The sequence below is a fragment of the Oncorhynchus clarkii genome, chromosome 31 (assembly GCF_045791955.1).
Source record: "Oncorhynchus clarkii lewisi isolate Uvic-CL-2024 chromosome 31, UVic_Ocla_1.0, whole genome shotgun sequence".
Classification (NCBI taxonomy): Eukaryota; Metazoa; Chordata; class Actinopteri; order Salmoniformes; family Salmonidae; genus Oncorhynchus; species Oncorhynchus clarkii.
Window position 1 is genome coordinate 20,594,250 of NC_092177.1, and position 27,970 is coordinate 20,622,219.

General features: G+C 43.4%; 1 protein-coding gene across 6 annotated transcripts; it reads left to right on the forward strand.

Moving 5' to 3' along the window:
* Positions 1 to 756: 756 nt before the first annotated feature.
* LOC139390953 (CRACD-like protein) lies at positions 757 to 27,936 on the forward strand. 6 transcript variants are annotated; one of them, XR_011629552.1, is made up of 14 exons: positions 4,219 to 4,469; positions 8,057 to 8,113; positions 10,528 to 10,610; positions 13,529 to 13,703; positions 14,252 to 14,384; positions 15,540 to 15,680; positions 16,181 to 16,246; positions 21,018 to 21,179; positions 21,487 to 21,577; positions 21,747 to 23,396; positions 23,877 to 24,022; positions 24,321 to 24,408; positions 24,716 to 24,937; positions 27,056 to 27,936. XR_011629552.1 is itself a non-coding variant. In XM_071138383.1 (13 exons), the coding sequence occupies exons 2-13, from the start codon at positions 8,064 to 8,066 to the stop codon at positions 24,880 to 24,882; spliced, it is 2,952 nt and encodes a 983-aa protein (XP_070994484.1). In that variant the 5' UTR covers positions 4,219 to 4,469; positions 8,057 to 8,063; the 3' UTR covers positions 24,883 to 25,436. The 6 variants fall into 6 exon arrangements, 5 of the variants coding, with proteins under 5 accessions (XP_070994488.1, XP_070994489.1, XP_070994487.1 ...); XM_071138383.1 differs by lacking the exon at positions 27,056 to 27,936 and having other exon boundaries at positions 24,716 to 25,436; XM_071138385.1 differs by lacking the exon at positions 27,056 to 27,936 and having other exon boundaries at positions 10,531 to 10,610; positions 24,716 to 25,436.
* Positions 27,937 to 27,970: the final 34 nt, after the last annotated feature.

Consider the following 27,970-nt stretch of genomic DNA (forward strand, 5'->3'; position numbering starts at 1 on the left):
TTTACCACCTGTCTTTGAGTCTGCCTATGGTGAAAATATCTCCATCTCTTTCAAGCTAATTGCAATGACTGATGTGTGGTTGTTTAGTTGGACTTAGTTTAACTGCATGTTAGTCTCTTTGGATAAAATACTATGCCAAATTGCTAACATCTAAATGTAGAATACATGTATTCTATCTAGTTTCCGAATAAAACCATCATATAATTGGTGTGTGGTCAACTTTTATAATGCATAGATTTGTCAAATTTTAAACCAGAATCATTTAAGATCCATACAAAAAACTACCACTAGAGAGCATTGCTGGCCATATATTTTCCCATCAATTCTCCTAGTTCCCCAGCACAGATTATACACGGTGTTTGATTTGGGCAGGAGCTCACTGGAGCTGAGTACCTGTACCATTTATAGAATATTAGCTCAAAAGTACTTTCGAGCTCCTGCACCTATAGAAACAGTACCAGCACCCGCAACTATTTCAGTCCGAGTCAAACACTGATTATCTATGGACATAAAATTATTTGACCAGAAAATCCATAAAGATTATTTTTTTTTAAAAATACAGATGGAATTGAGACACAAATCATACAAAAAGCAATAGCTAGGGACGCTAGCGGACAGTACACTTGAAAATGTTGCATCTTTGACTGATACTGTTTGATTAAATTGTTTGGTTAATTTTACAGTTGATATTTATCTAAAGAAAATTCCCAGTGAGTCAACTGGTGCATACAACTCGTCGACTTTCTCGCGGACGGCATGGGCGGTACTCCAGTGCTTCTGCAAGCTAGTTGAAGACACGAGACCTCAATGGGCCAGATCTAATCATCACAAATCACCGAGGTCTTCTTGACTTTGATGGATGACTGCGTACTCTGAAATATATAACTCAGTTTGTAAGTACCATTTTCTTCAAGACGAACTTAGAGACAATTGTTTGATTGATATGCGAAGCTTCCATATGGTTCGCTCCAGTTTTCTATTTTGCTTTGTGTTAGATTCGCAAAAAGCTTGTTGAATTCAGTTGATGGTTTCTTCAACTTCACCGAAGCGTTGTTATTGAATTATACCTCATTTGAAGAATATCCTGGGACACAATTCGATGTTATTTAGTTTGCGACTCATTATCCTCTTAAATATATTTTAAACAATCTTTTTTTTAAAACATTTTTTACAATATCCTATTATTGCAACACAAGGATAGTGGTGATGAGTATTTTTGCTGTTTCAATAGGCTGTGGTCAATACAATTTAGTCCAGTTGCTTATTGCCAATAGCTATCTGGTATGATCTGTCCATTAATAACTTTACATTCCTTATTAGAATACAAATAACGCCCCATTTGAGGGATATAAAATGCTGTTCACTATTGCCAAGTACCTCTAGCGCATAGGCTACTAGAGTTAAAAATAAAAACTTTTTTTAACGAACCTCTGACTCAGTCCCTTTACATGATACTTAAAGAATGTACATTCTTAAACCCTTATCTCTGTTGTAGCATGCCTTTGTTTGCTGAAATCCATACTTTTGAATAAAACCTTAATCAAACACAACCACCAACTCAGCAAGAAAAATAAATGGTTCCAATCGTTTTTCTACCATTCATTTTCCCATAGGGAATTTTAGAAACACTTAAAATAAGGTCTGTGTCTCATGTAGGCTTACCCTGGCGTGATGTTTTGATTACCATTAGTTTTTCTAACAACGATATATGGCATTATTTCTGAACATAATGGCATGAAGAAAGTGTATTGGCTTTGGCAGCTGGTCCACAACGTTTTTAATAGGGGTCAGTTCTCAACCACACCCATTCGACCAGTAGGACCAACCAGATTGAGCCATGGCACTAATTCCATGTTTTCAATAGAGGATATCACTAAGAGCACAACACTTAAACCATTTTTTTAAAGCACAATTAGTTGATTATCACCATGCAATTAAACCCTTCAGATAAATACCTTCTCATGTGCCCTTAAGGCTCACACATGCTGTGGAGCAAATGATTTGGAATGGAAGGAATGCCTTGTGAAAACAGCAACAACTGTAGGTTAAAGGCAGACTAGAGGGCCTTTAGCAGTTTAATCTAGCAGTAAAACCCAGCAGGATCCCTTTTCACGTGGAGAGTGGGAGAGCAGAGTGGGTCGTTTCAAGGGTCAGCTCTAAAAGGTTTCCAGCACCATGAGAAGAGAACCAGGCCAGACCGAGAGGAGAACTGTGTGTTGTTGCTGCTGTATAGACATCCCTGTCTGTCTGTGACACATTCAGCCTCAGCCTCCCACCCAGCATCGCTAGCTCACTAGCTCAGTTCTACAGTATAATGTTTTTGTTATTTACAGTTCTGCTGCATACATGGCCTTAATTCGAGTTGATTAGAGCCAGAGAGATCGCTGCTCGTAGAAGATGTGTCCCAGATGTGAGCAGGAATTCCGAGCGCTTTGTAAAGAAAATAAACAGTACTCTGCAGGGGTTATCTAAAGAAACCTGAGTCAGAGAGAACTGTTGAGGGGATGAGGGATTCAAGAGATCAGGGGGAAAAGGGCCTCCTGCTCAATCATGGGCAAATATTTAATTCTTCAGAATTCAACTTTATATGAGTAACTATAGTTGAAATCAGTGTTATTTTACTCTGAATTTCAACTACAGTATCTTGGTAAACCACAAAGTTGAGGACAATCACAATGCTTGATATTTGCATTTGCACTGAGAAATTATCTCCTGAACTAACTCCAATTGACATACTGTCCACCATCGTTAGCTGCTTTACTTTCTCAGTCCTGAGCAAAGCAGTGGGTTTCTGTGGGGGCAGTTTAAAAATGGTTCCGGAAATACCGCAAAAATATCCAGGAGTAAAACTGACATGTGTTTTTGAAATGAGTCCACATATAGTTTGTATGAATGGAGATTTCCCATGTGTGATGATCTACTCTGTGTCTGTCAGTCTGTCTGGATGTTTCCTTACTAAGATGATGATTGCTGTCGGTGTATAGAAGACACCAGATTGTATACATTGAGTTGATAAGCTAAGTCTATTGATTCTAATGATGTATTTGATCAATTATTTGTTATCACCCAAGTCATATTCCTTTGGAATGTCATTAAGTAGAGTAAACGCTATGGTAGTGCTGTGGTTACTCTCTGTGACACAGGCGTCTAATGTGTTTACACTTTCAGGATGAGGGAAATATTTCATTTTGAAATGGAGTCTCAGAGGTCTGGAGCTAATAGAGTTTCAGTGGATTGTTTACGTGAACACATTCTTTATTCCTAGGAAAATGGCTCCACTTGGATAGATTCCAAGCAGTTCTGGACATTTTGGTTGTATTCTGATCCAGCTTTACCAAATCCTTCACAGACCCCAATCTCACATAGAGATGTTCAGTTAAAAACTTTCAGACTGACTTGAGTTATTCATGAGTAAAATGTTGCATTCGATTCATTTGACTATTGTTGTAGTAAAAGGTTTATTGTTTTGCACAAGTTAGCATTCTGCCATAACATACTTCTGGGCAATTCCATGGTGACAGAATGATGCTGAGACTTAGATTTTTCACTTTAAAATGTCAAATAAAATCCACTGATTGGAAAGTTAAACAAACCATACAAGTCTATGCACAAGGACAACTGTTAACAATTCCCACAGAAAAAGTTACAAAAACACATTTTACTTGAACAGTGCAGATGCAAAGTTTGGTAACAGAATGAAGGTTTGTACTGTTTATCTGATAATTAGGCCTTATTATCCAACCTGTGGATCAGTAGCCCATATTGATTTTCTACTTAGTCGTCCATATGAATTGACATCCCAACATGAATGACACAAAGGTTGAACCATAGTTAGCCATAGTTAGAGGTTAAGATTTAGACATCTGTTGTCTGTGTTGACTCAGACTCTATGGCAGGGTGGTACTCTTGATTGGGCTGTTTTGTTTTTCTGATGGGGATAGGATAGAGTTCCTAGCCAGGACAATCCTCATGTCTCCTCACGACACCCCCTATCTAATTATCACAGAGACACGGGTCAGATCGGCTGGAAGTAAGCTGCCTGGTTGAGACAATAGCTGCAGGCTGCCGCTCGGGATTAGGCTAATGACGGGGGAGGGAGTGGGAGGAGGGAGGTGGAGATGGGTGGGAAAAGTAGCTTGGGGCGGGCTGTTAGTTCACACTAGTGTCCTCTCACTGTAGGCAGGTCACTGGGAGGGAGGGAGGGCAGGTAGCCTCAAAGTTAGCTCTGTGTCTTTATGGTTGTCTTTCTGCCGTTCTGTCTTAATTCATGTACATGAAGAAGAGGGGTGTTTGTGTGTAGTGGACTGGTGGCCTTTAACGTTGCAGTTGGTGCTTGCACAGGGACTCTTCCACTTGCCGCCATCACTCAGACAAGCTGGGAAAGGATGTACTGTACTGCCTGCTGGATCTCTTGAACATTCCCAACTAGAAACCATGGCTGGATTTTACGGCTGCTTGCAGGGAAAGAAGTAAGTCTGTCCTCTCTGCTTTTCTGGTTCAACTTGTTTGATATCCTGGCAAGGTATGAAGACAGAGGAAATATGTATCGCCAGAGCATTTATCTGAAGTGAACATAGTCATGTATGCTATTTGTCCCAGGCAGTCTTCTTAATGTACATGGCATGTGTACATGTCTGTCTTTAGAGAAGGGCAATAGTTATGTTCTGATTCTGAACCCTAATATTAGGACGCAGTAGGCCTGCATTGATTCGGCAAGTCAAAAAAGATGAATAAATAGTTAATTTGTAACTAAGACCACTGTTGTAGCCTCGTGGACTAGATTGTAAATGCTCTGTATAGGGGCTGTTTATTCTCAGTGTTAAAGAACCATCTCCCCCTTTATCCTTCCGTCTCAAGACATTAAAAAGACAATAAAAGCTTTATTGACCCCTCACTCAGTTCATTGATAAAATGTGAGAAAGAGAGCCAGGCAGCCTTTTCTTAAACTGTGAACTGACCCACTTAACAGTAACTCCGCCTGAAAGGGATCAGCTCCTCTCCCCCAGAGTGAGTAACTGACTGCCACGGTTTATTCACATCCATCCACATCCCAAACATCCATTTCATGGTTTGTGTCTGTCAGCTGTCCCAACTAAGTTCCTCTTAGCAGAAGTCTGGCTAAGTAATGGCTTTCATGTGACATCTTGTACACAGACTGACTTAGAAATGGAGAATGTATGACATACAGTATAGATGAGTACAAAACATAACATGCTAGTGTAAACAGCTTGGCTCAGATGTGTGGAACACCTGCACCGTTTCACATGGTTCTCGTTTAAACAGCCATCCTTCCTTGACATTGGACCGTAAAGCCTCACTTTTTCCAGATGGAACTTGTCTGATCTGGTTTAATCCTCCTTGTCCTACAGAACAGGGGTAAGGAAGGCTGCGTTGAACTATGCTCTACTACTAACACCAAAATGTTTATTTTTCCTCTTGTTGGATTCATATGTTCAAGCTATTATTGAAGATTAATGCATTCACGCATGTTAAGCCCTGTTGCACACAACATCATGTGAGCGCAACACACAGAATGTCTCTCTTGCGACACACAACTCGTATTTGGGACAGATGTGTAGCCTAACCGCACTGAATGCACCCTTGATACAACTTATAAATTCAATAAGCTTTTTTTCAAAGTCAGACTTAGTCACTCCTCTCATTTAGAAAGAGTGAGGAGAGGAAATTCCATGGGTTTGTGGCTCTGGTTCAAGACAAACATTAAGGTATGTGAGGTTTTACTCAACAGCTGAAAAAAACTGTGAAAAAACAAAACTGTACTGTGATGAGCAGACCATCCACTTGGATGTGCAGCCTCATATATGGGGGCGCCACCCAATGAAAAGTGTTCACTCAGCATAGCAGAGAATGGTGGGTTGAACCTCCAATAAAAAAAGACAGCACATCCTTCCTTGATATCCTGAAAGTCCGCCCATTGTAACTACTCTAGGAGTTCTTCCTTCCAGGCAGCTGTGCCCTGCAGTAGCCTTGTCCTGGGTACTGTGCTTCTCCTGTTAAGTTTCATTGGAGCTCCTGTTTGGTTGCTGTGATCATCTTGTATGTTCTGGGGAATCGATGGTTTAGCCAGATTGCATTCAGTTTGGACATCTTTATGTAGGGCTACTGGCCTACTACACCCACTACTAATGAACTACACTGCACATCATCTACGGTGCCTTCGGAAAGTATTCAGACCCCTTGACTTTGTCCACATTTGGTATTATTATTCTAAAAATGGATTTTTTAAATTCACTCATCAATCTATACACAATACCCCATAATGACAAAGCAAAAACATTATTAAACCCTGAAATCTCACATTTACATAAGTATTCTGACCCTTTACTAAATACTGTGAAGCACCTTTGTCAGTGATTACAGCCTCAAGTCTTCTTGGGTATGACTCTACAAGCTTGGCACACCTGTATTTGGGGAGTTTCTCCCGTTCTTCTCTGCAGATCTTCTCAAGCTTTGCCAGGTTGGATGGGGAGCGTTGCTGCACAGCTATTTTCGGGGGTCTCCAGAGACGTTAGATCAGGTTCATGTCCGAGCTCTGGCTGGGCCACTCAAGGACATTCAGAGACTTGTCCCGAAGCCACTTCTGCGTTGTCTTAGCTGTGTGCTTAGGGTCGTTGTCCTGTTGGAAGGTGAACCTTCACCCCAGTCTGAGGTCCTGAGCGCTCTGGAGCAGGTTTTCATCAAGGATCTCTCTTTGCTTCTTTCATCTTCCCCTCGATCCTGGCTAGACTCCCAGTCCCTGCCGCTGAAAAACATCCCCAGAGCATGATGCTGCCACCCCCATGCTTCACCGTAGGGATGGTGTCAGGTTTCCTCCAGACATGACGCTTGGCATTCAGGCTAAAGAGTTCAATCTTGGTTTCATTAGACCAGAGAATCTTGTTTCTCATGGTCTGAGAGTTTTTAGGTGCCTTTTGGCGAACTCCAAGCGGGCTGTCATGTGCATTTTACTGAGGAGTGGCTTCCGTCTGGCCACTCTACCATAAAGGCCTGATTGGTGGAGTGCTGCAGAGATGGTTGTTTCTCCACAGAGGAACATCGCGTTCTTGGTCACCTCCCTGACCAAGGCCCTCCTCCCACGATTGCTCAGTTTGGCCAGTCGGGCAGCTCGCTTTGTCATTATGGGGTATTGTGTGTAGATTAATGAGGAAGGCTGTAACGTAAGAAGATATGGAAAAAGTCAAGGGGTCTGAATACTTTCTAAATACACAGTATATCTGTCCTCGGTGCTCCATGCTCCACAGGCTATGTGTATAATTTAGACTGCCAGAGGACTCTTGCGCCAGTTATAATTTAAAGGCATGCCTGTATAAACTATCAAACAAAATGGCCAGTATCATTGCTTGGCATTACTGCTAAATATATTCACATGGTGCGTTTTATTTTTTACCTTTAAAAAAACATGCATAAAAACCTTGGCGTTTCTGAGAATTTTTGTGTTCAACATAACTGAGTGGAATGTGTTGTGTACCGTCCCTACTTAAGATAATGTAATTGCTAATTTATTTAATTATTTGCGCTGTTACATAGGCATATTAGTCTATATTGGATTGACTTCAGATATGGTTTGATATAAAATAATGTGAACTCCTACAAACTCCCTATTTCCTTTTCCACAAATACTAGAAGTATCTTGGATGTTGAGAAGAATACGGTCTCCGAGGACACTGAGAGTGTGTGAACATTAGAATCAAGGTGTTGTCTGTCTCATATACCTTGCTAGTTGCTTGATTGCAAAACATAGGTGACTCCTCATATCTGGCTCTGAAATAGGGGATCGCCCAGTACTGAAATAGGGGATCGCCCAGTACTGAAATAGGGGATCGCCCAGTACTGAAATAGGGGATAGCCTAGTACAAAAACAATACTCAAACCTAGCTGTGTCTTGGAACTGGCCGACTCAACTGTTGAACTCCCTGTGATCAAGTATTTTCTCATCTTCTAAATAATGGTTTTGTTTATCTAACAAGCTCTTTTGTTCTCATAATGTAATACTGCTCCTTCCCACCAACTCTCTTCCCTTTCAACCCCTGAAAAGTTAAGACATGAAACAGAGGACGTCATCGCTGTTGGTCAGTATTGGAGTCAGTCCAAGGTCAGTCCATTAGCCCAGCTGAACCTTCCTGCCCCTGAACCATGTTGCCCCAATGCGTCGTGCGTACTCAGTTGTGTTCTCTCCTTTTCTAGAGGATGTTAGTCTGTGGAAGCAGAGCTGTGTGACTGGGGTTGGTCACATGGTCAGACCCTGGGAGGTTATGGTTCATAGGCTAGCTGTGACAACAACCCCAGGCTTCATTCTCCCCAGAATGCTCTCTGTTGGTCACAAGTAGTACTCCTTCCCATGGTCTAGTCTATACAGATCCCCAGTCTCTCTCTTATTATCCCCTGGTCTTAATTGACTGTGTGTGTGATGTGTTTGTGTTGTAGATGTATTGGTAGTGGGGGGTTTCAGTCTATCTCTGAAGTGTTATTTCTCTGTGAAGCAGGTAACATTTACTCAGAGATACAGAGGAAATGAAGAGGCCGATTGGATCTCTTTCTCTCTCTCTCTCTCAATTCAAAGGGCTGACAAACATTGTGGAATGTTTCAACTCACAAAATAACACTTACAATGTTTATATAATATCTTTAGTTCAGTAAAGTTACTACTAGACAACACATTGTCTGAGAAACTGAACTTTTTCTCCGGTGCTTTCTGTTAGATTGGTTTTCATAACAGTTTTCAGAACTATTCTAACAGAACACACCTGAGAGTAGGTTCAGTTTCTCAGACAATGTGTTGTCTAGTAGTAACTTTAGCTAGTCTGGAGTGGGCCTGTCTGTTGTACTGTTTTGTACAAGCAATGCCAGGGGAACGGGGAAGCCAGTTTGAATGTATGTTTTATTTATAACTGTCAAGGGTTTGTAAATAGTTTAATTTGTTTATTTCAACCAATGTAATCAAATGCACTGAAAAAGGCCTGCAGTTAGGAGTTCAACATATGATATTCTCACAGCTGGAATAATGATGTTGCCATGTGTTTATTGATTATTGAAGAAGATGTCAGAAACAGAAGGCTCATGTTTTATGTCACACAAGGAACATTCTGTTGTTATTGAACAACAATGACGTGGATGGGTCAGTCTCAGGCTGAGTTGAATAGCTTCGAGCTATTGGGACAGGGCCTTGGACTTCAGCAGGGATGTAACTGTAGATGTTATGTAACCGCAGACACAGGAGGCTTCCAGCAGCTTATGTCACACCAGGAAGCAGAGTCCAAGAACTGCCTTTGAATTTTCTCAGCTGGGTTTATATTTATTCTCTGACTGCCTCCGGTATTTGTACTACGCTTCTGGGTGTAATGGTTACAAGTTTTAGTATTGTAACTTCTAATCATTTCGTTCACTGTTTTTGTTGAGTGTTCCTTGCTCTTATAATCATCACATCCAGACTTAAGCTAATGTGGAAATAAACAAGTCAATCCTAAGATATTATATTTGAGAATTCTTCATTAAGACCGCCCCCGAGACATGGATATAGATTTTGACAAACATAGCCTCTCTGAGCTCATCAGGTTCTTGACAGAGTTGGCATGAAGCCATATAGGCGGAGGAGGTAATTACCTTATTAACGGAGTAACTCGTTTTGCATGTGCGGTCGAAATCCAAATTGCCTCCACATCCTGTTTAACCATTCCGTGGAGCCAGGGGTTGAGACTAGCTGTCACTGACCGCTGATGGCTTCCTCCTGCTGGGTCGGCATGGCGTGTCTGAAGCTATCCTGCTGGGAGCTCCAGACCAGCGCTAGCTCCAGCCCCAGGCAGCCCCCTCCAATAATTTGCCCCAGGCACAGGCTGCTTATCTCCGCCTCATCCTGTGACATGACAGGGCGGTGTCACTGACGGCATTGTAGTAGAGAGAGATTGGTAGGCTGAGACCATCCCTGATCTCTCCTTCTATAGAGAGCAGGGTTATGGATGTGGTTGTTGCCCTCAGTGGAGATGCACACAGCTGAGTTACAGTAAATAGGGATGAATGAAATGGTGCCTGATTGAATCTACATTGTACTCAGCCCAAACTGACTGTGGTCTCATTATTAGTTGCCCAAATCCCTGGAAGGCTTCCTTCTATAATATAGCTAATTATCTCCCCCTCTGCTCCATAGTCAATGGCTCTCTCCCCGTGCTCCATAGTCAATGGCTCTCTCCCTCTGCTCCATAGTCAATGGCTCTCTCCCTCTGCTCCATAGTCAATGGCTCTCTCCCTCTGCTCCATAGTCAATGGCTCTCTCCCTCTGCTCCATAGTCAATGGGGTGGCAGGTAGCTTAGTGGTTAGAGCGTTGTGCCAGTAACCGAAAGATTGCTAGATTGAATCCCCGAGCTGACAAGGTACAAATCTGTCGTTCTCCTTCTGTTCCTAGGCCGTCATTGTAAATAAGAATGTGTTCTTAACTGGCTTGCCTAGTTAAATAAAGGTTTAAAAAAATGACTCTCTCCCTGCTCCTTAGTCAATGACTCTCTATCTCCCAGCAGTGACTGCAGTATCATGGCCTCTGGACCATCAGATGTGTTGACCAACCAGGATCCAACAGACACCACCGAAGACTGCACAGGTAAACCCATACTTTAACTAATTGCTAGCCCTTTAAAGGGGCTCTTCACTTTTCTCTGGTCATGGAACTCTGTCTGTCTGTGGTAGTGCTATGGTCAATGTGTGACAGCAGATTCTATTTGATCAGATTTACAGTATCTAATCTTTACAGTATCTAATCTGTGGATCTATGCCTCCCCTGAAGATTTGCGTCTGAGAAGCCTTGTGGTTCATTGCAAGTTGAAGTGAGATGATTTTATCATGATGAGAATCCTTCCACAAGATCCATGCTAAAGTATCAGTGTTTCTTCTAGACCAGTGTGCTATTATCTCTTTATTGCAGAGAGCACTGGGCTTCAGGGAGGATCAGATCAAGCTTAGGAAGGATATTTTCTTACAGTTTTATTGGCAGGAAATGAAGTACAAAAAATAAGAACATAAGAACACATTTTCCCACTGTCTGTCTGCCAACCCTTCACCCTGCTGTGATGCGCTCTGGGAACAAGGAAGTCAGGATCTGCAAGGTCAGGCTGGGAAGCGTCTCTGGAGGGCTAGCTGGGACGTGGATTAGCCCTTTCCTTCAGGAATAGCTCCCACTGAAAAGGGGAGTAATCTACTCTATCAGATTGAATTTGTAAAGCAGAGCACGGAGGGCGAAGTCCATTCAAATAAATAATTTGTCAATGGCTGGCGGTGTGCTGGCCGGGGGATCATTTGGAATACCCTGATGGGCGGCTGTATCCTCGTGATGACCTGGGAGGATAGTGGGGGACAGGGGTGAATATTCCAAGGAGTTCATCTTCAGTCAAGATAGTAGTTCTTTGTGTACTACAGATGACTCTTCCCAAGATTTTTTTTATTTATAATACACAGTTTATTAGGTACAACCATCTAATACTCCCGAGTGGCGCAGCGGTCTAAGGTACTGCCTCTGTGCTTGAGTCATCACTACTGACACCCTGATTCAAATCCAGGCTGTATCAAACCCGGATGTGATTGGGAGTGTCCCAGGAAATATTCCCCACACCAGTATACCACCGGCACCAGCCTGTACGAGGCAGGATGGGTCCATGGACTCGTGCTGCTTACACCAAATCCTGACTCTGCCATCAGCATGATGCTACAGGAACTGGAATTTTGTCGAACCAGGCAATGTTTTTCCACTACTCAATTGTCCAGTGTTGGTGATCGTGTGCCCACTGGAGACACTTCTTGTTTTTATCTGATAGGAGTGGAACCTAGTGTGGTCGTCCTCGGGTAATAGCCCATCCGTGACGAGGACTGACGAATTGTGCGTTCCAAGATGCCGTTCTACACACCATTGTTGTACTGCATCATTATTTGTTTGTTTATGGTCTGCCTGTTAGCTTGCATGATTCTTTCCATTCTCCTTCCACCTCTGTCATCAACAACCTTCTCGGTAAACCCTAGACACTTTCGTGCTTGAAAAGTCCAGGCACCGACGATCATACCACGCTCAGTCGCTTAGGTCACTCGTTTTTCCCATTCTAACGTTCAATGGAACAGTAACTGAATGCCTCGATGTCTGTCTGCCTGCTTCATATAGCAAGCCACGGCCACGTGACTCACTGTCTGGTGTACCTAACAATAAACTGAGCAGTGAGTGTAAATAATAATAATAATAATATGTCAATTAGCAGACGCCTTTATCCAAAGTGACTTAGTCATGTGTGCATACATTTTCTTTATGGCTGGTCCCGGGAATAGACCACGTACCCTGCCATTACAAGCGCCATGCTATACCAACTGAGCTACAAAGGACCACTTTTACCTGGGATAACAGTTTGTAATAGGTTTAACATCAGCTCAAGGCGAGTAAGTTGTGGTTGGGTACGGCAGTGGTCTCCAGATCAACAAGTAAATTCAGTTTCTGTTTCTGACTGTTTATCTCCTGGTCATGCATCTCCTTCATGTGTCCCATCTAGGCCTACATTTAGCCTGTTTGACAAAAAGACCCTCTCTGAACAGAATGTCTTCGTGTTTACATTTACAGCTATATGTACAGTATGCATCCAAAATATGTAGTACCTCTCCTATTGGGATGACGTTTTCCATGAATTGTTGACTTTTCCAGCCATACGGAATGGGCCAGTTTAAAGTGTGTGATCATACTAGCTCTAGGCCTTGACTACAGTTGGATCTCAGTCTTTTCCAGAGCATGTGAGCCAGTCACGGGATGGTGTGGCTTTATATATAAATAGTCTCTCACTAGCAATCTTCAATCCTCCAAGCAGCACTCACTCTTTAATCAGACGATTGCATTCCTGGCTGCTGAAGGGCTCCATCCGAGGATTGTTCACGTTGCAGTCATCCCCTCCCAAATATTGGCAACATTTCTATGGATCCAACTGACTTGACCTTCTCTTTTAAGAATTGGCCATTCTGCTTTGTTTCTGGTTATGCTGCTACTTTGGCATAATCGACATATTGTTTCTAAAATAGCTTGATGTGTTGTATTCATGAGCTGTAGGCACCACCCTTATCACCTAGCAAATGTCTCAGATCTTGGCCTGCTATTATTCTCAACAAAGGAGTTGAGAGAGTTTACACTCACAAAAAAACACTTGAAGTAGTTAAAAAGAGGTGTTGAGAATTTCTACTGTGGTGCTAATGTAAATGGAACAGTGGGAGTATTTTTACTATCTCATTAATGCTACCTGGGTTTATGACCAGCAGGGTAACTACTCTCACTTGACTTCACATGAGGGAATAGTTACATTTCAAATAGTGATTGAGGTTCATTACAAAGCTTTCAGTTAGGTGGTCTTATTTGTTCAGTGGTGGAAAGATGTGAAGGAAAATGATAAAGAATATGGTTAAAAACTGGTGAAAACTGGTAGTGAAGGAATAGGTCCCATTTGTTAACTGGAGATGAATAACCTCTGCCATGCTCTATTCTTGATATGATCTTCAATGTAGGCAAAAAGAAGTCCAAGTTCCAGACCTTCAAGAACTTATTTTCTAAGAAGAAGAGAAAGGAGGCCGCTGCTCCTGCCGGGGGGGACAGTGGGTTGAAGTGTAGCCAGTCTAGTGACAATGTCAACGTCCCCGAACCTGCACTTCTCATCCGCTCTGAGAAAGACGAGGGCTCTGGGTAAGATGATTTTCTTTTCACAATACAGGCAATTTAATTTTATTCCCAAGGAACAAATGCGTCATTGAATTTCTACCGGGTAGTGTGAAGTCTCCTCTACAAATGTTTACAACTTTGAAGGTACATATTTGTCCTAATTTAGAGTGGACTGCTGGAAATGAACGTTCTCCCTACCACTTAGTCACCTGAATAATAAACCCAGTCTTCTCCGCTCATTCTAGAGCTTAGTGAATATTAATTTTTTAAGCATGCAGCCTTATAGGCTACCTGCTGCAGATTCAGGGTTTGCGTCCCAAATGGCTCCCTATTTGATGCACTATGTTTGACCAGGGTCCATAGGGTTCTGGTCAAATATAGTGCACCATACAGGGAGTAGGGTGCCATTTGGGACAGAGGCAGGGCTAGGGACTTGTCATTCTGCTTTTTAGGTTTTTCTACAAACTTTATTAGACTTAGTCCTACATGATTGAATGGAGATGACCCAGCCACTGCCTAGAAGCGCAAATGTTCTGATCTGTCTTTTTTTTTTCTATTTCTTTCTTTCAAAGGTCAAAAATAAATATGGGTAATAAGGCTCTGTCACATGACAGTGTCTTTGTCTCTGAATCTCCCCTGTCAGAGGTGACTGAGGGTCTGGGAGTCTCTCAGGACAGCATCCATGGGAAAGTCAAGTCTCTACAGGTGGGTAGTAGAGCCTCTGTCCTATTCCTCCATACTGGGACTGGCTGTAATATGACCTGTTGTAGCTATGGTCCTATACTTTACTATCTCCGACATTCAGGTCTCTCCATCGGTGTTAGCATTGCCACTCCGTCTGTAGAACCCGGGTATAAAATTAGCCCGTCTGGTCATAAGCCGGTTAGACTGGGCGCTAGTTAGCCAAGGCTCATCCTTAGTTGTCACCTGTTCTAGACAGCATCCCACCGAAGGTCAAGAGTGTACGTACAGAACTCTGAAGCACAATACAGCTAGTGTTGTCTAGGCACAACAACATGCTAGAACAAGGAGGAGATAATCGAGAGAGAGACTTGGCTGGTGGTGTTCAGTCATTTTGGAGAAGGATTTGGATTCTAAAGCCTTGGAGGAAACAGACCTGAGACTGTGTCCTAGGGAGCAGCTGAGCTCATACTAATAGAGTATTTTCAGTTTGTGTGTCTGTGGTACCGCTGTCTTTCACCACACACAGTCTATTTCTCAGCTAGAGAGGACCTATTATTTCTTTAACACACTTTCACTTATCATTCCACTTTGAGAAGAGTTCTCTACCAATGGGTTGGATAGCATGGTCTTGGAGAACACTTGGTCTGACAGGAAAAGCCACTCTGCTTAGTAAACTAATCCTGCACACACATCATGATAGCCACTCCCTATGAACACATTAAAATACTGAAAACACTTGAAAATAGCTGATAGGAGTGGTTGATAAGTATGTTATTCCCCTGCAGCTCCAGCTGAAACAATCAGGCTCTCTTCCGTCTCTGTTGTAACAGGTCATCAGGCTCTCCTCCGTCTCTGTTGAAACAGGTCATCAGGCTAGGCTCTCCTCCGTCTCTGTTGAAACAGGTCATCAGGCTAGGATCTCCTCCGTCTCTGTTGAAACAGGTCATCAGGTTAGGCTCTCCTCCGTCTCTGTTGAAACAGGTCATCAGGCTAGGCTCTCCTCCTTCTCTGTTGAAACAGGTCATCAGGCTAGGCTCTCCTCCGTCTCTGTTGAAACAGGTCATCATTCTAGGCTCTCCTCCGTCTCTGTTGAAACAGGTCATCAGGCTAGGCTCTCCTCCGTCTCTGTTGAAACAGGTCATCATTCTAGGCTCTCCTCCGTCTCTGTTGAAACAGGTCATCAGGCTAGGCTCTCCTCCGTCTCTGTGTGTGAAGAAGATGGATGACGCAGGAACTCTTTCAGAAGATGACGGCCTGCCCTGCAGCCCACCAGAGTACTCCACCCTGCACACTGTCCTGGCTGGGGTGTCCCACAGGGTACGCATCATTATGCAGTCAGGACTGGCATAGTATTCATGGGGTCTGTGCGGTCAACTTCATGTTAGCAATCATTGTACCAGATTAGCTACGTAGCTAATTCTTGTCTTCAGACCCTATTATAATTGTGTGGTATGTACTATGTGACTGCAGTCACACGGTCCCTGGCACATACAATAGATATACAATACATACCACACATTCATGCTTCATGAAAGCTACCAAGAGGATGACTCCATGCAGTCATGCTTACTTCTACAGCACAGGAGGCTGTTGAGGGGAGGATGGCTCATAATAATGCCTGGAATGCAGTGAATGGTATTAAAACGTATGGAAACCATGTGTTTGATATCATTCCAGGAATTTCGTTCCAGCCATTACAATGAGCCCGTCCTCCCCAATTAAGGTGCCCCCAGCCACCTGCGGTCTACAGATCTATTACTGCCGATCACCCTTTTTCTAACTGCATTGTGTCTCATCCCATCTGTCTCTAATTCCAGTCTTCCAAACCGGTGCAGAGGAACAACTCCCTGAGTCTGGAAGGGACCGACAGTGATGAAGACCAGGTAATAACCAGTTATCCATGTCTCTAGTTTACTTCTTTGTTTTTGTTATGCGCTTCCTGTTCAGTGGACGCGGTGAACAATCTTCCTGATCATTTGATCACCATGACCAATCAGAATATGAGTGGGCTATTTTGTCATTTGATTTTAAGAATAAATTAATGTCCATGAGTTGATGTCTCCGAGCACATCTTTCTTTTGATGAAGTATGAAAGCTGTGTGTCTTTTGATGAGGTATGAAAGCTTTCATGTCAGATGCAGTGTTGAGCAATAGGAGTGAATCAGGATGGAGACATTGTTGAGCTTCATACATCCACAATATGTAGACCAGTGATGGGCCACTGGTGGTCCGGGGTGCAATTTCGAAGTTTGGTTGTGCATCACCAGTCACTCAATTAGCCCATGTCAGCAAAAAAAAGTGTGTGATTGGTAAGTTAGTCTAGCGGCCAGCTATCTAAACTTGTAGTAAGCATGGTCAAATTACCCGACCGGGCAGGGGCCCATTGATCATCAGTTATCATATTAAAAACGGCAAATCTTTGCCTCCACACTATGGCAAAATGTGTAGAATTGCACGTAGCTTCTATTACTTTTCTATCAATGATGGCAGACCATTTTTCTCTTCCGCTGTCTTTTCCACATAGCCATGAGTTTAACAGGAGGTCAGAATGGAGGGGGAAAACCTCCAGAGAGTACCTGACTCCATTCGGCATTTTAAAATCTAATTTGGTTTGTAAACAACCAGTGTAGACTAACAATAAAATGCTTACAGTCCTTCCCAACAATGCAGAGAGAAATAATAGAAAAATTATAACACAAGGAATAAATCCACAATGAGTAACGATTGGATATATACATGGGGTGCCATTACCAGTGGATGTACAGGGATATCGGGTAGTTGAGATAGCTATGGACATATAGGTAGGGATAACGTCTTAACTGATGCCTTGTGGGATGTCAGAAAGATGGGGGATAGTCCCATGGGCACATAAAACAGGACTACTATAACTTGTGTGATTTTCAGAAGTTGCTGACTGTTCATCCTCAATGACACACACACACACACACACACACACACACAGACCGATGCAATAGTTTGTGCCTGAACCTCCAAATAGTTGTCATGTGCTTGTGTTTTGCCAACGCCTAGAGCGTTGGACTAGTAACCGGAAGGTTGCAAGTTCAAATCCCCGAGCTGACAAGGTACAAATCTGTCGTTCTGCCCCTGAACATTGAAAATAAGAATTTGTTCTTAACTGACTTGCCTAGTTAAATAAAGGTAAAAAAATACAATAAAAATAAAATAAATAAGAGGGAGCGTACTGTTGAACAAGGCATAAGAGGGAGATTACTGTTGAACAAGGCATAAGAGGGAGATTACTGTTGAACAAGCCATAAGAGGGAGATTACTGTTGAACAAGCCATAAGAGGGAGATTACTGTTGAACAAGCCATAAGAGGGAGATTACTGTTGAACAAGCCATAAGAGGGAGATTACTGTTGAACAAGCCATAAGAGGGAGATTACTGTTGAACAAGCCATAAGAGGGAGCGTACTGTTGAACAAGCCATAAGAGGGAGATTACTGTTGAACAAGCCATAAGAGGGAGATTACTGTTGAACAAGCCATAAGAGGGAAATTACTGTTGAACAAGCCATAAGAGGGAGATTACTGTTGAACAAGCCATAAGAGGGAGATTACTGTTGAACAAGCCATAAGAGGGAGATTACTGTTGAACAAGCCATAAGAGGGAGATTACTGTTGAACAAGCCATAAGAGGGAGATTACTGTTGAACAAGCCATAAGAGGGAGATTACTGTTGAACAAGCCATAAGAGGGAGATTACTGTTGAACAAGCCATAAGAGGGAGCGTACTGTTGAACAAGCCATAAAAGGGAGATTACTGTTGAACAAGCCATAAGAGGGAGATTACTGTTGAACAAGCCATAAGAGGGAGATTACTGTTGAACAAGCCATAAGAGGGAGATTACTGTTGAACAAGCCATAAGAGGGAGATTACTGTTGAACAAGCCATAAGAGGGAGATTACTGTTGAACAAGCCATAAGAGGGAGATTACTGTTGAACAAGCCATAAGAGGGAGATTACTGTTGAACAAGCCATAAGAGGGAGCGTACTGTTGAACAAGCCATAAGAGGGAGATTACTGTTGAACAAGCCATAAGAGGGAGATTACTGTTGAACAAGCCATAAGAGGGAGATTACTGTTGAACAAGCCATAAGAGGGAGCGTACTGTTGAACAAGCCATAAGAGGGAGCGTACTGTTGAACAAGCCATAAGAGGGAGATTACTGTTGAACAAGCCATAAGAGGGAGCGTACTGTTGAACAAGCCATAAGAGGCTTGTTGGTTTTACCTCCTCTGTGTGCAGTGAGCACCACTGAGAAGCCCAGCACAAATCTTTAGTTGAAGATGTTGACCTGACAGTAATATTGCTGCATGTCATTCTACTGCTCTGTTTCTGCAGGATGTATTGTTTAACTAGGAGAGAGGAGGGGAGGGTTTGTGTCTCCTGTGTGGTCTGAATTCATTCCAATGGTTTTCTCTTGCATTCAGACTGTCTGCTACAAATGGGGACATAACACAACTCTGCCAAGTTGAGCTCTGGTTATAGTCTGGCTATAGAACAAACAAAACATTCATTTACTATGTCTAATGATCTAATCCACTCAGCTGGATACAATACCCAACACAATACATTTAATTGACTATATATCTAATGATCTAACCCACTGCTGGATACAATAACAAACACAACATGAATTTACTATATATCTAATGATCTAATCCACACGACTGGATACAATAACAAACACAACACATTTAATTTACTATATATCTGATGATCTAATCCACTCTGCTGGATACAATAACAAACACAACACATTTAATTTACTATATATCTAATGATCTAACCCACTCTGCAGGTTACACAGGGCAAATACACTGTTATGCCCATAATCGGAGCAATCCTGTTTGGTAATATGTTCATGTTTGTGTTAAATCTGTATAGTATATACCAGATAGCTATTTCTCCTAAGCATCCATTTTTAGTATGAAAGCAAGATCAGAGGTGGCCCATTGGCGTCTTCTTTTGAGCTCACTATTCCTCACTGTCGGATTGACAGGTTGTCATATCAGATCACTTAAAGTAAGTCAGGGTGTCGCTGAAGGTCATTCACCCTCCTGTCTCCCCTCCATCTCTTTACCTTTTAGGGAGAATTGTTGTCAGAAACCGTAGATTAGACCTACATTCCAGTGGGCTGAGAGCAGAGGCCTGTATTTGTTCAGCTAATGTATGGGGGAGCCAGGCAGAAAAATGCCAGGATGTAGGTCTGCCTGGGACTTCAATGGCTGGGTATTTTTAGCTGCTGAGAGGTCTTGATAATGGCGTCCCTGACATTGTTTATCCAGCTGTTTAGACAGCCAGTCCTCCCTCTGTTTGACATTGTTTATCCAGCTGTTTAGACAGCCAGTCCTCCCTCTGTTTGACATTGTTTATCCAGCTGTTTAGACAGCCAGTCCTCCCTCTGATTGACATTGTTTATCCAGCTGTTTAGACAGCCAGTCCTCCCTCTGTTTGACATTGTTTAGACAGCCAGTCCTCCCTCTGTTTGACATTGTTTATCCAGCTGTTTAGACAGCCAGTCCTCCCTCTGTTTGACATTGTTTATCCAGCTGTTTAGACAGCCAGTCCTCCCTCTGTTTGACATTGTTTATCCAGCTGTTTAGACAGCCAGTCCTCCCTCTGATTGACATTGTTTATCCAGCTGTTTAGACAGCCAGTCCTCCCTCTGATTGACATTGTTTATCCAGCTGTTTAGACAGCCAGTCCTCCCTCTGTTTGACATTGTTTATCCAGCTGTTTAGACAGTCAGTCCTCCCTCTGTTTGACATTGTTTATCCAGCTGTTTAGACAGTCAGTCCTCCCTCTGTTTGACATTGTTTATCCAGCTGTTTAGACAGCCAGTCCTCCCTCTGTTTGACATTGTTTATCCAGCTGTTTAGACAGCCAGTCCTCCCTCTGTTTGACATTGTTTATCCAGCTGTTTAGACAGCCAGTCCTCCCTCTGTTTGACATTGTTTATCCAGCTGTTTAGACAGTCAGTCCTCCCTCTGTTTGACATTGTTTATCCAGCTGTTTAGACAGCCAGTCCTCCCTCTGATTGACATTGTTTATCCAGCTGTTTAGACAGCCAGTCCTCCCTCTGTTTGACATTGTTTATCCAGCTGTTTAGACAGTCAGTCCTCCCTCTGTTTGACATTGTTTATCCAGCTGTTTAGACAGCCAGTCCTCCCTTTGTTTGACATTGTTTATCCAGCTGTTTAGACAGCCAGTCCTCCCTCTGTTTGACATTGTTTATCCAGCTGTTTAGACAGTCAGTCCTCCCTCTGTTTGACATTGTTTATCCAGCTGTTTAGACAGCCAGTCCTCCCTTTGTTTGACATTGTTTATCCAGCTGTTTAGACAGCCAGTCCTCCCTCTGTTTGACATTGTTTATCCAGCTGTTTAGACAGCCAGTCCCCCCTCTGTTTGTCTGAATGCTTTTCCTTCGTCTTGAGTAGGAAACTGAGCCATGTCTCAGGATAGGGTTCATCTGTATCAGGAGAACCACAATACAGCACTCTTGAATCTGTTTAGCTGGTATCTGGCATCAGCAGAAAGCTGTGATGTGTGTAGACAGAGATGTCTGAAGACATTGAGGTTGTAATAAGTTTATTTACTGTATCAAAATGGCCTCTCCTGTCATGTGTAGATGTCCTGTGAGACAGGCTCCAGATCGGTCAGTCCCCTGGTCTTCCTGCCTGTAGACTTCAGCCAGCCTGCCAGTCCCATGGGCTGTCTGGACAACACTGCCGCTCGCCACCGCCTGGCTGTCCGACACAAGGCCTGTGCCAAGACGAGGAAACCCACCACTGTAAGATATGTCCATCCCCTTCCAACACAACCATCCGCTCCACTTCCCTAGCCAACACACCCCCACCACCCCTGTTCCACACCTAGCCTAAATCTGATCACTAGAGCAGAACCCCTCAAAAAATATATCCAATGAGTCAAGAGAGTCCAGCCCATGTAGCCCAAACACAACACACCAGCCTGCCATCAGGGTGCGTGGCTCATGAGTCTACGAGATCTGTGTAAATAAAACATGGAAAGCTGGAAAGCTTAATAATCTTTAAAGGAACTGTATTGTTATTAAGATGAAATGACTCTTCTCTGTTTAGAGGGTTGATGGCAGGGCTGAGGGAGAATCATTCCAGGAGGAAAGACAGAATTGTATCATTCCAGAATCTGTGGAGGAGGATGAGGAGGAAGGTAATATAAATTATCCTTATCACAGTAACATTACACAGATGTACAAAAGCGTAAATATTAGTAAAATATCAGAAAGATGATCATTCTTACCCAATACAATGACTGATGACAGGATAATGATATAGGAACTTAGTGGGGCTCTGCTCTGATGTAGTTATGTATGTTCCAGATGTGAAACGCGAGCAGGCTGGTGTTGCGGAGGAGGAGGAGCAGACAGATGGGGTCGTGGTGTCCCAGCAGGCCGAGCGGTCAGCCTCAGATGAAGAGGATAAGCAGAGTGTCCAACAGGAATTGTCTCATGCTCAGGATGCCCTCTCCCTCTCCATACAGAATGACTCTGACTCTGAGGAATGTCTTTCATGCCAGGCTGAGGTTTCAGCTCCCCGGCTCCAGACCGCCCCACTGCTTGGCTCCATGAAGTCTCTGGAGCCCCCTACTGGAGATGACTTTCTCCTGACCCCTCCTGGGTGTGAGGTGGCTGTGGAGGGAGGCTCTCTACTCCAGGAGGTGTTGATCTCCCTCAAGGGTCCACTGACATCTGTCCTGGGACTGGAGACAGAAGCTGTGCTCCTGGAGGTGGAGGTGAACATGGAGGGGTCAGAGGCTGAGAGCGGGGTGGATGAGCTGGCATTGAACCCACAGGAAGAAGCGTGTCTCCCCAGTGATAGACCGGACTACCCAGCAGAGCCCCGAGAGGAGGTGGAAGATGAGCCTTATGAATCTGAGGAGGAGTTAGTGGTGGAACGTTTCAATCCAAAGGAGGAAGAGGAAGATGCAGAGGAAATCAACCCTGAGTACTTAACCAAAGAAGATCCGGACATGCCTTCAGTGGAAAAGGAGGAAGAAGAAGAAGAGAATGAAGGGGAGAGGGAGGAGGGGGCAGAGGTAGAGGAGAAGGAAACAGAGGAGGTTGTGGAAGATGAGAGGAGGGAAGAGGAGGACAAAATGGAGCCAGACTCAGATGTGCCAGTGCAGACAGCCTTATTGGAGCCAGGGGAGGAAGAGGATGTAATGTCAACGTCTGTGGAGGATGATTTCCAGCAGGTTCCAGACAGAGACCCTGAGAGAGCTTGTGAGAGCCCTGAGTGCACCACTGAACTGTCTGACCAAACAGTTACAGACCAAGCCTGTCTCCCCCAGCTGCCAAACAGCAGTACACCTCCTCCAGAGTCCCTGGACCAGCCTGAGGCCCCTGCACACACCACACAGGACCAGGAAGAGCCCAGTGTAACAACTGACCAGCCCTGTATAACCAGTCCCAGTGCAGCCGCCGGCCCAGAGCAGAGCCCCCAGGAGCACTGCAGGGGACCAACTGCCACCGAGGATCCTGGGAAACCATCTGGTGGTTCTGAACATAATAGACCCAGGTACACCATTGCCCCTGCCTGGCAAAGGTTGGCTACCAAAGAGCTAACCTCCCCTTCTCCATCTCCCTCGGTCACTGTGCCTGGGGCTGTGGAAGCAAAAAGAGATCCCCCAAGTGGAGTGGAGCCACTTAGCCCTGTGGGGGCTGATGTCCCTGCTATTCCCATCCCAACACAGAGCACCACAGCACCCATCATATCACCTGAAGACACTCCCCCTGCAGCCCAGGAGGAAGAGACCCCTGAGAATCTGTTTGGTGTCAGGCTGAGGAAGACCTCTGTGGGTATGCTTCGCTTAGGCTCAGAGAGTGAAACTCCCCCTGCATCCCCAGTACACTCACTTCCCATAGAGCCACAGAGGGCCTCGTTCACTGAACCACAGTCAAACAGCAAACCTGCCCTGCCCAGAAAGCCCTCAGAGCTGGATGGTATGGTCAAGCCAAAGAGAATACCAGGTACTAAAACCATCTTAGTCACCATCACACCAGTCAGTGTTTCCAGACGTGTGCTATTTGGCATATCCTTCACTTGCAAGGTCATCTTTGTTTATATCTATTTTACAATGTTGAGCTTAAGACTTCAGATGACAAAACATTTAGCCTGTGTATGTTATAGGAATATGGACTCATGCTGTTCTAACTTTGGACTAACAATTCATACTGAAACAGGGCCATGAGTGCTGTTGAGAGCTGACTTATTGAGAGCTATCTAAACATAGACTAATTAACACCAAGGAGAGATTCCTCCATATGACTATTTAGAGCAACAAATTAGTTGGAATAATATTGCTTTTCTACATTTTGCCTTTCATTCATTCGCACCTCTATCTTCCATTTCCACTCCAAAGAAAATCATTATGCCAAATGAAGTTACCAGGCAGCTCCTATATATTCCACACCAGTTGAAGACATTTCTCCTGTGTTCTTTTGTTTCAGATCTGTCTGTGGGTCGAGAGCCTAGTGGGGGACCTGGTGGGGGATCTCAATCGCCAAGCTGGATCTCAGTGGCCAGACAAAAGCAGAGGATCTTAAAAGAGAACTCATTGGAGGAAACCACGGATAACAAAGACCCTGCAGAGATGGTAGGGATGGTGCATATTGTTTCATGTGTTCTTTTGTTTACCGAGAAGCCTACTGTTTGAGAGAGGAAAACAGTTGACTCGTCAATCAATCCATTCATTCATTTGTTAATCCAGTCCTCACACTTGAGCAAAATACGTATTTTTGATCCTGTGCACACTGGGCAGCTCTTTATCATTTATTTTGACAATGACTAGATCTTTTATGACTGGCTATAAAGTTGTATAGGTTCAATTTACTTTGTTATATTGGAATGAATTAGTACATAATTCAAACTCTTCACAAAACCTACATTTCCAGGAGGAGCTTAACAGAAAAAAATCCATTCGTACATTGACAAGGCCTGTCAACAAAGACCAAGCCAAGCCTCCAGGATCTCCTGTTAAAGGTTAGACTCATCAGTATCCCACTCTGCCACACACATGCATCGCTTTCTTATTGAAGAGTTTTCATTGTTCTCATAAGTGTGATTGATCCACTGCTGCCCCCTTGTGGACCACACCTGCAAATAGAATGATCCCATTGATAATAATCCATACCTGATCAATACTAATCTTCAATTACATGCTTGAAATAAGACTCAAAAAAATACTATAGGCAATTTTGATAAAAATGTACTTTGTGGTAGGACTACTTTTGGGGGGACAATGCTAAAAGTCGTATCTTTAAAGATGTTCTCTGCTCGTTGTCCATAGTGTTGTGTTCCCTGGAGATTTCCAAGCCTGTCGTGGTTGAGAAGGAAGGGAAGAGAGCCCTGGCTCACCCAGCCCCTACAGCCCTGGCTCAGAACGAGCCCCCGTGGTTGGCCCTGGCTAAGAAGAAGGCCAAAGCCTGGAGCGAGATGCCCCAGATAGTGCAGTGAAGATGGGCCAAACCATCCGTCCGCTGATGGATCAGAATGCATTTGCACACCCAGAGTATAATTTTGTTTTCTACTTCTTCTGCTGTTCTAATACCTTCAAGCTTCTGATTGGTCAGACACTGAAACCCTCAAATCACACGCTGCAGTGAAATGAGTGAGTTGGGAATTGGGCCAAATGAGTAAAGGTTTTGAATTATTGATTGATACGGCATACAATTGGATTCAGTTGACATGATATGTCTTTAAGTAAGACAGACCCATGACTAAATTAGTTATTGGTTTTAATTTCTTAACTGACAATGTCGGTCTGTATGAGGTGAGGTTCAGGTGTGTCAAAACCTTAAACCTAGCCTTGATCTTTGATTTGGGGATGGAAAGAAAGAGATGAAGGTTTCTTCTTTTTATTTATTAAATCTCATGTTTGATGTATTTTTTTATTTTTTGTATTACCTTTAAACGTGTGTACATGACTTGCACATAAAATGTTCGGTAATGAACAAATGCTGTTTCTCTTTGTCATCTGAACTCAAGAACAGTAAAAAACAAGGAAGTTACATCTGACAGTTGCTCCTCTTTGTACCTACTGACAATCGAGCTGGCAAATATAGTTTATCACAGATGGATATTTTTTTTTACTGTTTAGCTGATGCCCCACTTCACATTTTAACCCCCCCCCTCCTCCCCCAAAATGGAAACCGATTTATTTTAAACTATTATTTTTGACGAATCGAAAGATTCACTTCGCTTTTGTGTGGTAGTTCGGATTCGGTTAAATCGTGTTGGACCAAATCATGGGTAGTGATTCCTAACAGTAACCCTAGTATTTTTGTTTTTACAAGGCATTCAAATTGTATTTTATTTATTTATTCGCTCACTCGCCTCACTGTTCTAAAAATGAACTAATTTTATAATGTATAACAGTGGGACAACCTTACTGTAGTGACCCTGTGTTTTATAAGCGTGGATGAGAACTCTGCCACTAGAATTATTTTGTGGCACAGTGAATATCCCACTTCTGACACCACACCAGTGTAATGAAACAGGCAGGGAGAGTGAGCTTGTTCCCTCAACCTTTTGGCTCAATTAATGAATTTGTGAATATACAGTGGGGTCCGGAATTATTGAATTCATTGATAAAGAGCAAAAAATACTATAAAAATACTGAGCTATATTGTATGAAAATAAAGTTAAATTATATAATTTTTTACTAATACAATTGGAAAAGTTTTATGATTTTGGAGAACACGTTGGGAGGGATCTTAGACCAGTCCTCCATACAGAATCTTTCCAGATCCTTGATATCCGTCTGTGCTTATGGCCTGCCCTCTTCAATTCAAACCACAGGTTTTCATTAAGGTTCAGGTCCGGAGACCTTTAAAATGCTGCTGCTCTCCCAGATCGATCTCTTCAGTGTCCTTGTGGGACCAAGAAAGGATGTTTGCATAGAGTGGACACTTTGCATCGGCAGCCCACACTTCAGTGGACACTTTGCATCGGCAGCCCACACTTCAGTGGACACTTTGCATCGGCAGCCCACACTTCAGTGGACACTTTGCATCGGCAGCCCACACTTCAGTGGACACTTTGCATCGGCAGCCCACACTTCAGTGGACACTTTGCATCGGCAGCCCACACTTCAGTGGACACTTTGCATCGGCAGCCCACACTTCAGTGGACACTTTGCATCGGCAGCCCACACTTCAGTGGACACTTTGCATCGGCAGCCCACACTTCAGTGGACACTTTGCATCGGCAGCCCACACTTCAGTGGACACTTTGCATCGGCAGCCCACACTTCAGTGGACACTTTCAATTGGCAGCACACACTTCAGTGGACACTTTGCATCGGCAGCACACACTTCAGTGGACACTTTGCATCGGCAGCACATGCTTTAGTGCCCTGGGAGTATTTATAGCCCTGTGAGTTTGACACTTCATTATCGAGAGCTGTCCTTCATGACCCACAACAACCATTACTTTTACCACCTTCTTCATCTAGATATTTTCACTAACTTTCTAGGTAAAAAAAGAAACAATTTATACACAAATGATGTGACTCCATTACAGGGTGTCTTGAGAGTTGATGTACCCATGCGTTTTGTAGTCATCAAATCTTTGTCAAACATTGACGTTGAGGGAGAATCTAAGCAATCAAATATTGTTATTTTTTCAGAAACAAGGGAACAGATCATTGGGACTCAGATACCATCTAGATTCAGTGGCAGCGGAACTTAGTGATATCATTCTGCCCACCAGCGGAGTCCAGACTGAAGGTGCTGTGACGTACTGCAGGTGCTGAGGGAGAATTGAAGAGACAGTGACATGGAACACTGACTGAACACCCACCTAGGAACCCAGCCAGCTCCTGATGTGGGCCACCAGGCTGATAAAAATACAGAGGTTGACAGAGAGACAGAGCTGCCAGGTGAAGGATGGAATCTGAGCATCAACAAAAGCCAAATAACTGTTTCAGCTCAGAGCATGGGAGGACTTGCTGCTAGATCCGTATCGGTCCAGCAGAGCATCGAGATTAGTGCAACTGCAACTCTTCTCTCTCCTTCCCATCGCAGGATGACCACTAGCACACACAGCAGAGCTACTGCCACTCTGAGGATGTTGTCCTGGGGTTAGCTTGCTTCTACTATATGTTGGTGCTCAACCTCATCTTCAAAAGGCTGTTAAGTGAGGGTTTCATCATTATCGTCATTGTTCGGCTGCAGAACTGTCACCCTGAAGCGTTCTTCAGTATCTACGGTCACTGGCAAGGTTTGCTATTTGATGTGGTTGCAGCCAAGGTTGCAACGCAAACATAATACAAAAATAGTAAAGGGGAAAACCCAATAAAACATGCTTGAGCATTGCAATAAAAACAAACAAATCTTTGTTTTGAGAGTTTCTATTCAAGGTACAGATTGACTAACTCTAGCTTTGACTCATTTTATGCAACCCAAAATTATTTTATTGAACTACAAAAATTCTTCTGAATTACCAAGAAATGTTGATTAAATACTATTACCTCAATTTAAAGCAGAGTCTGATTAGCTGGACGGATCTACAGTACCAGTCAAAGGTTTGGACACCTACTCAT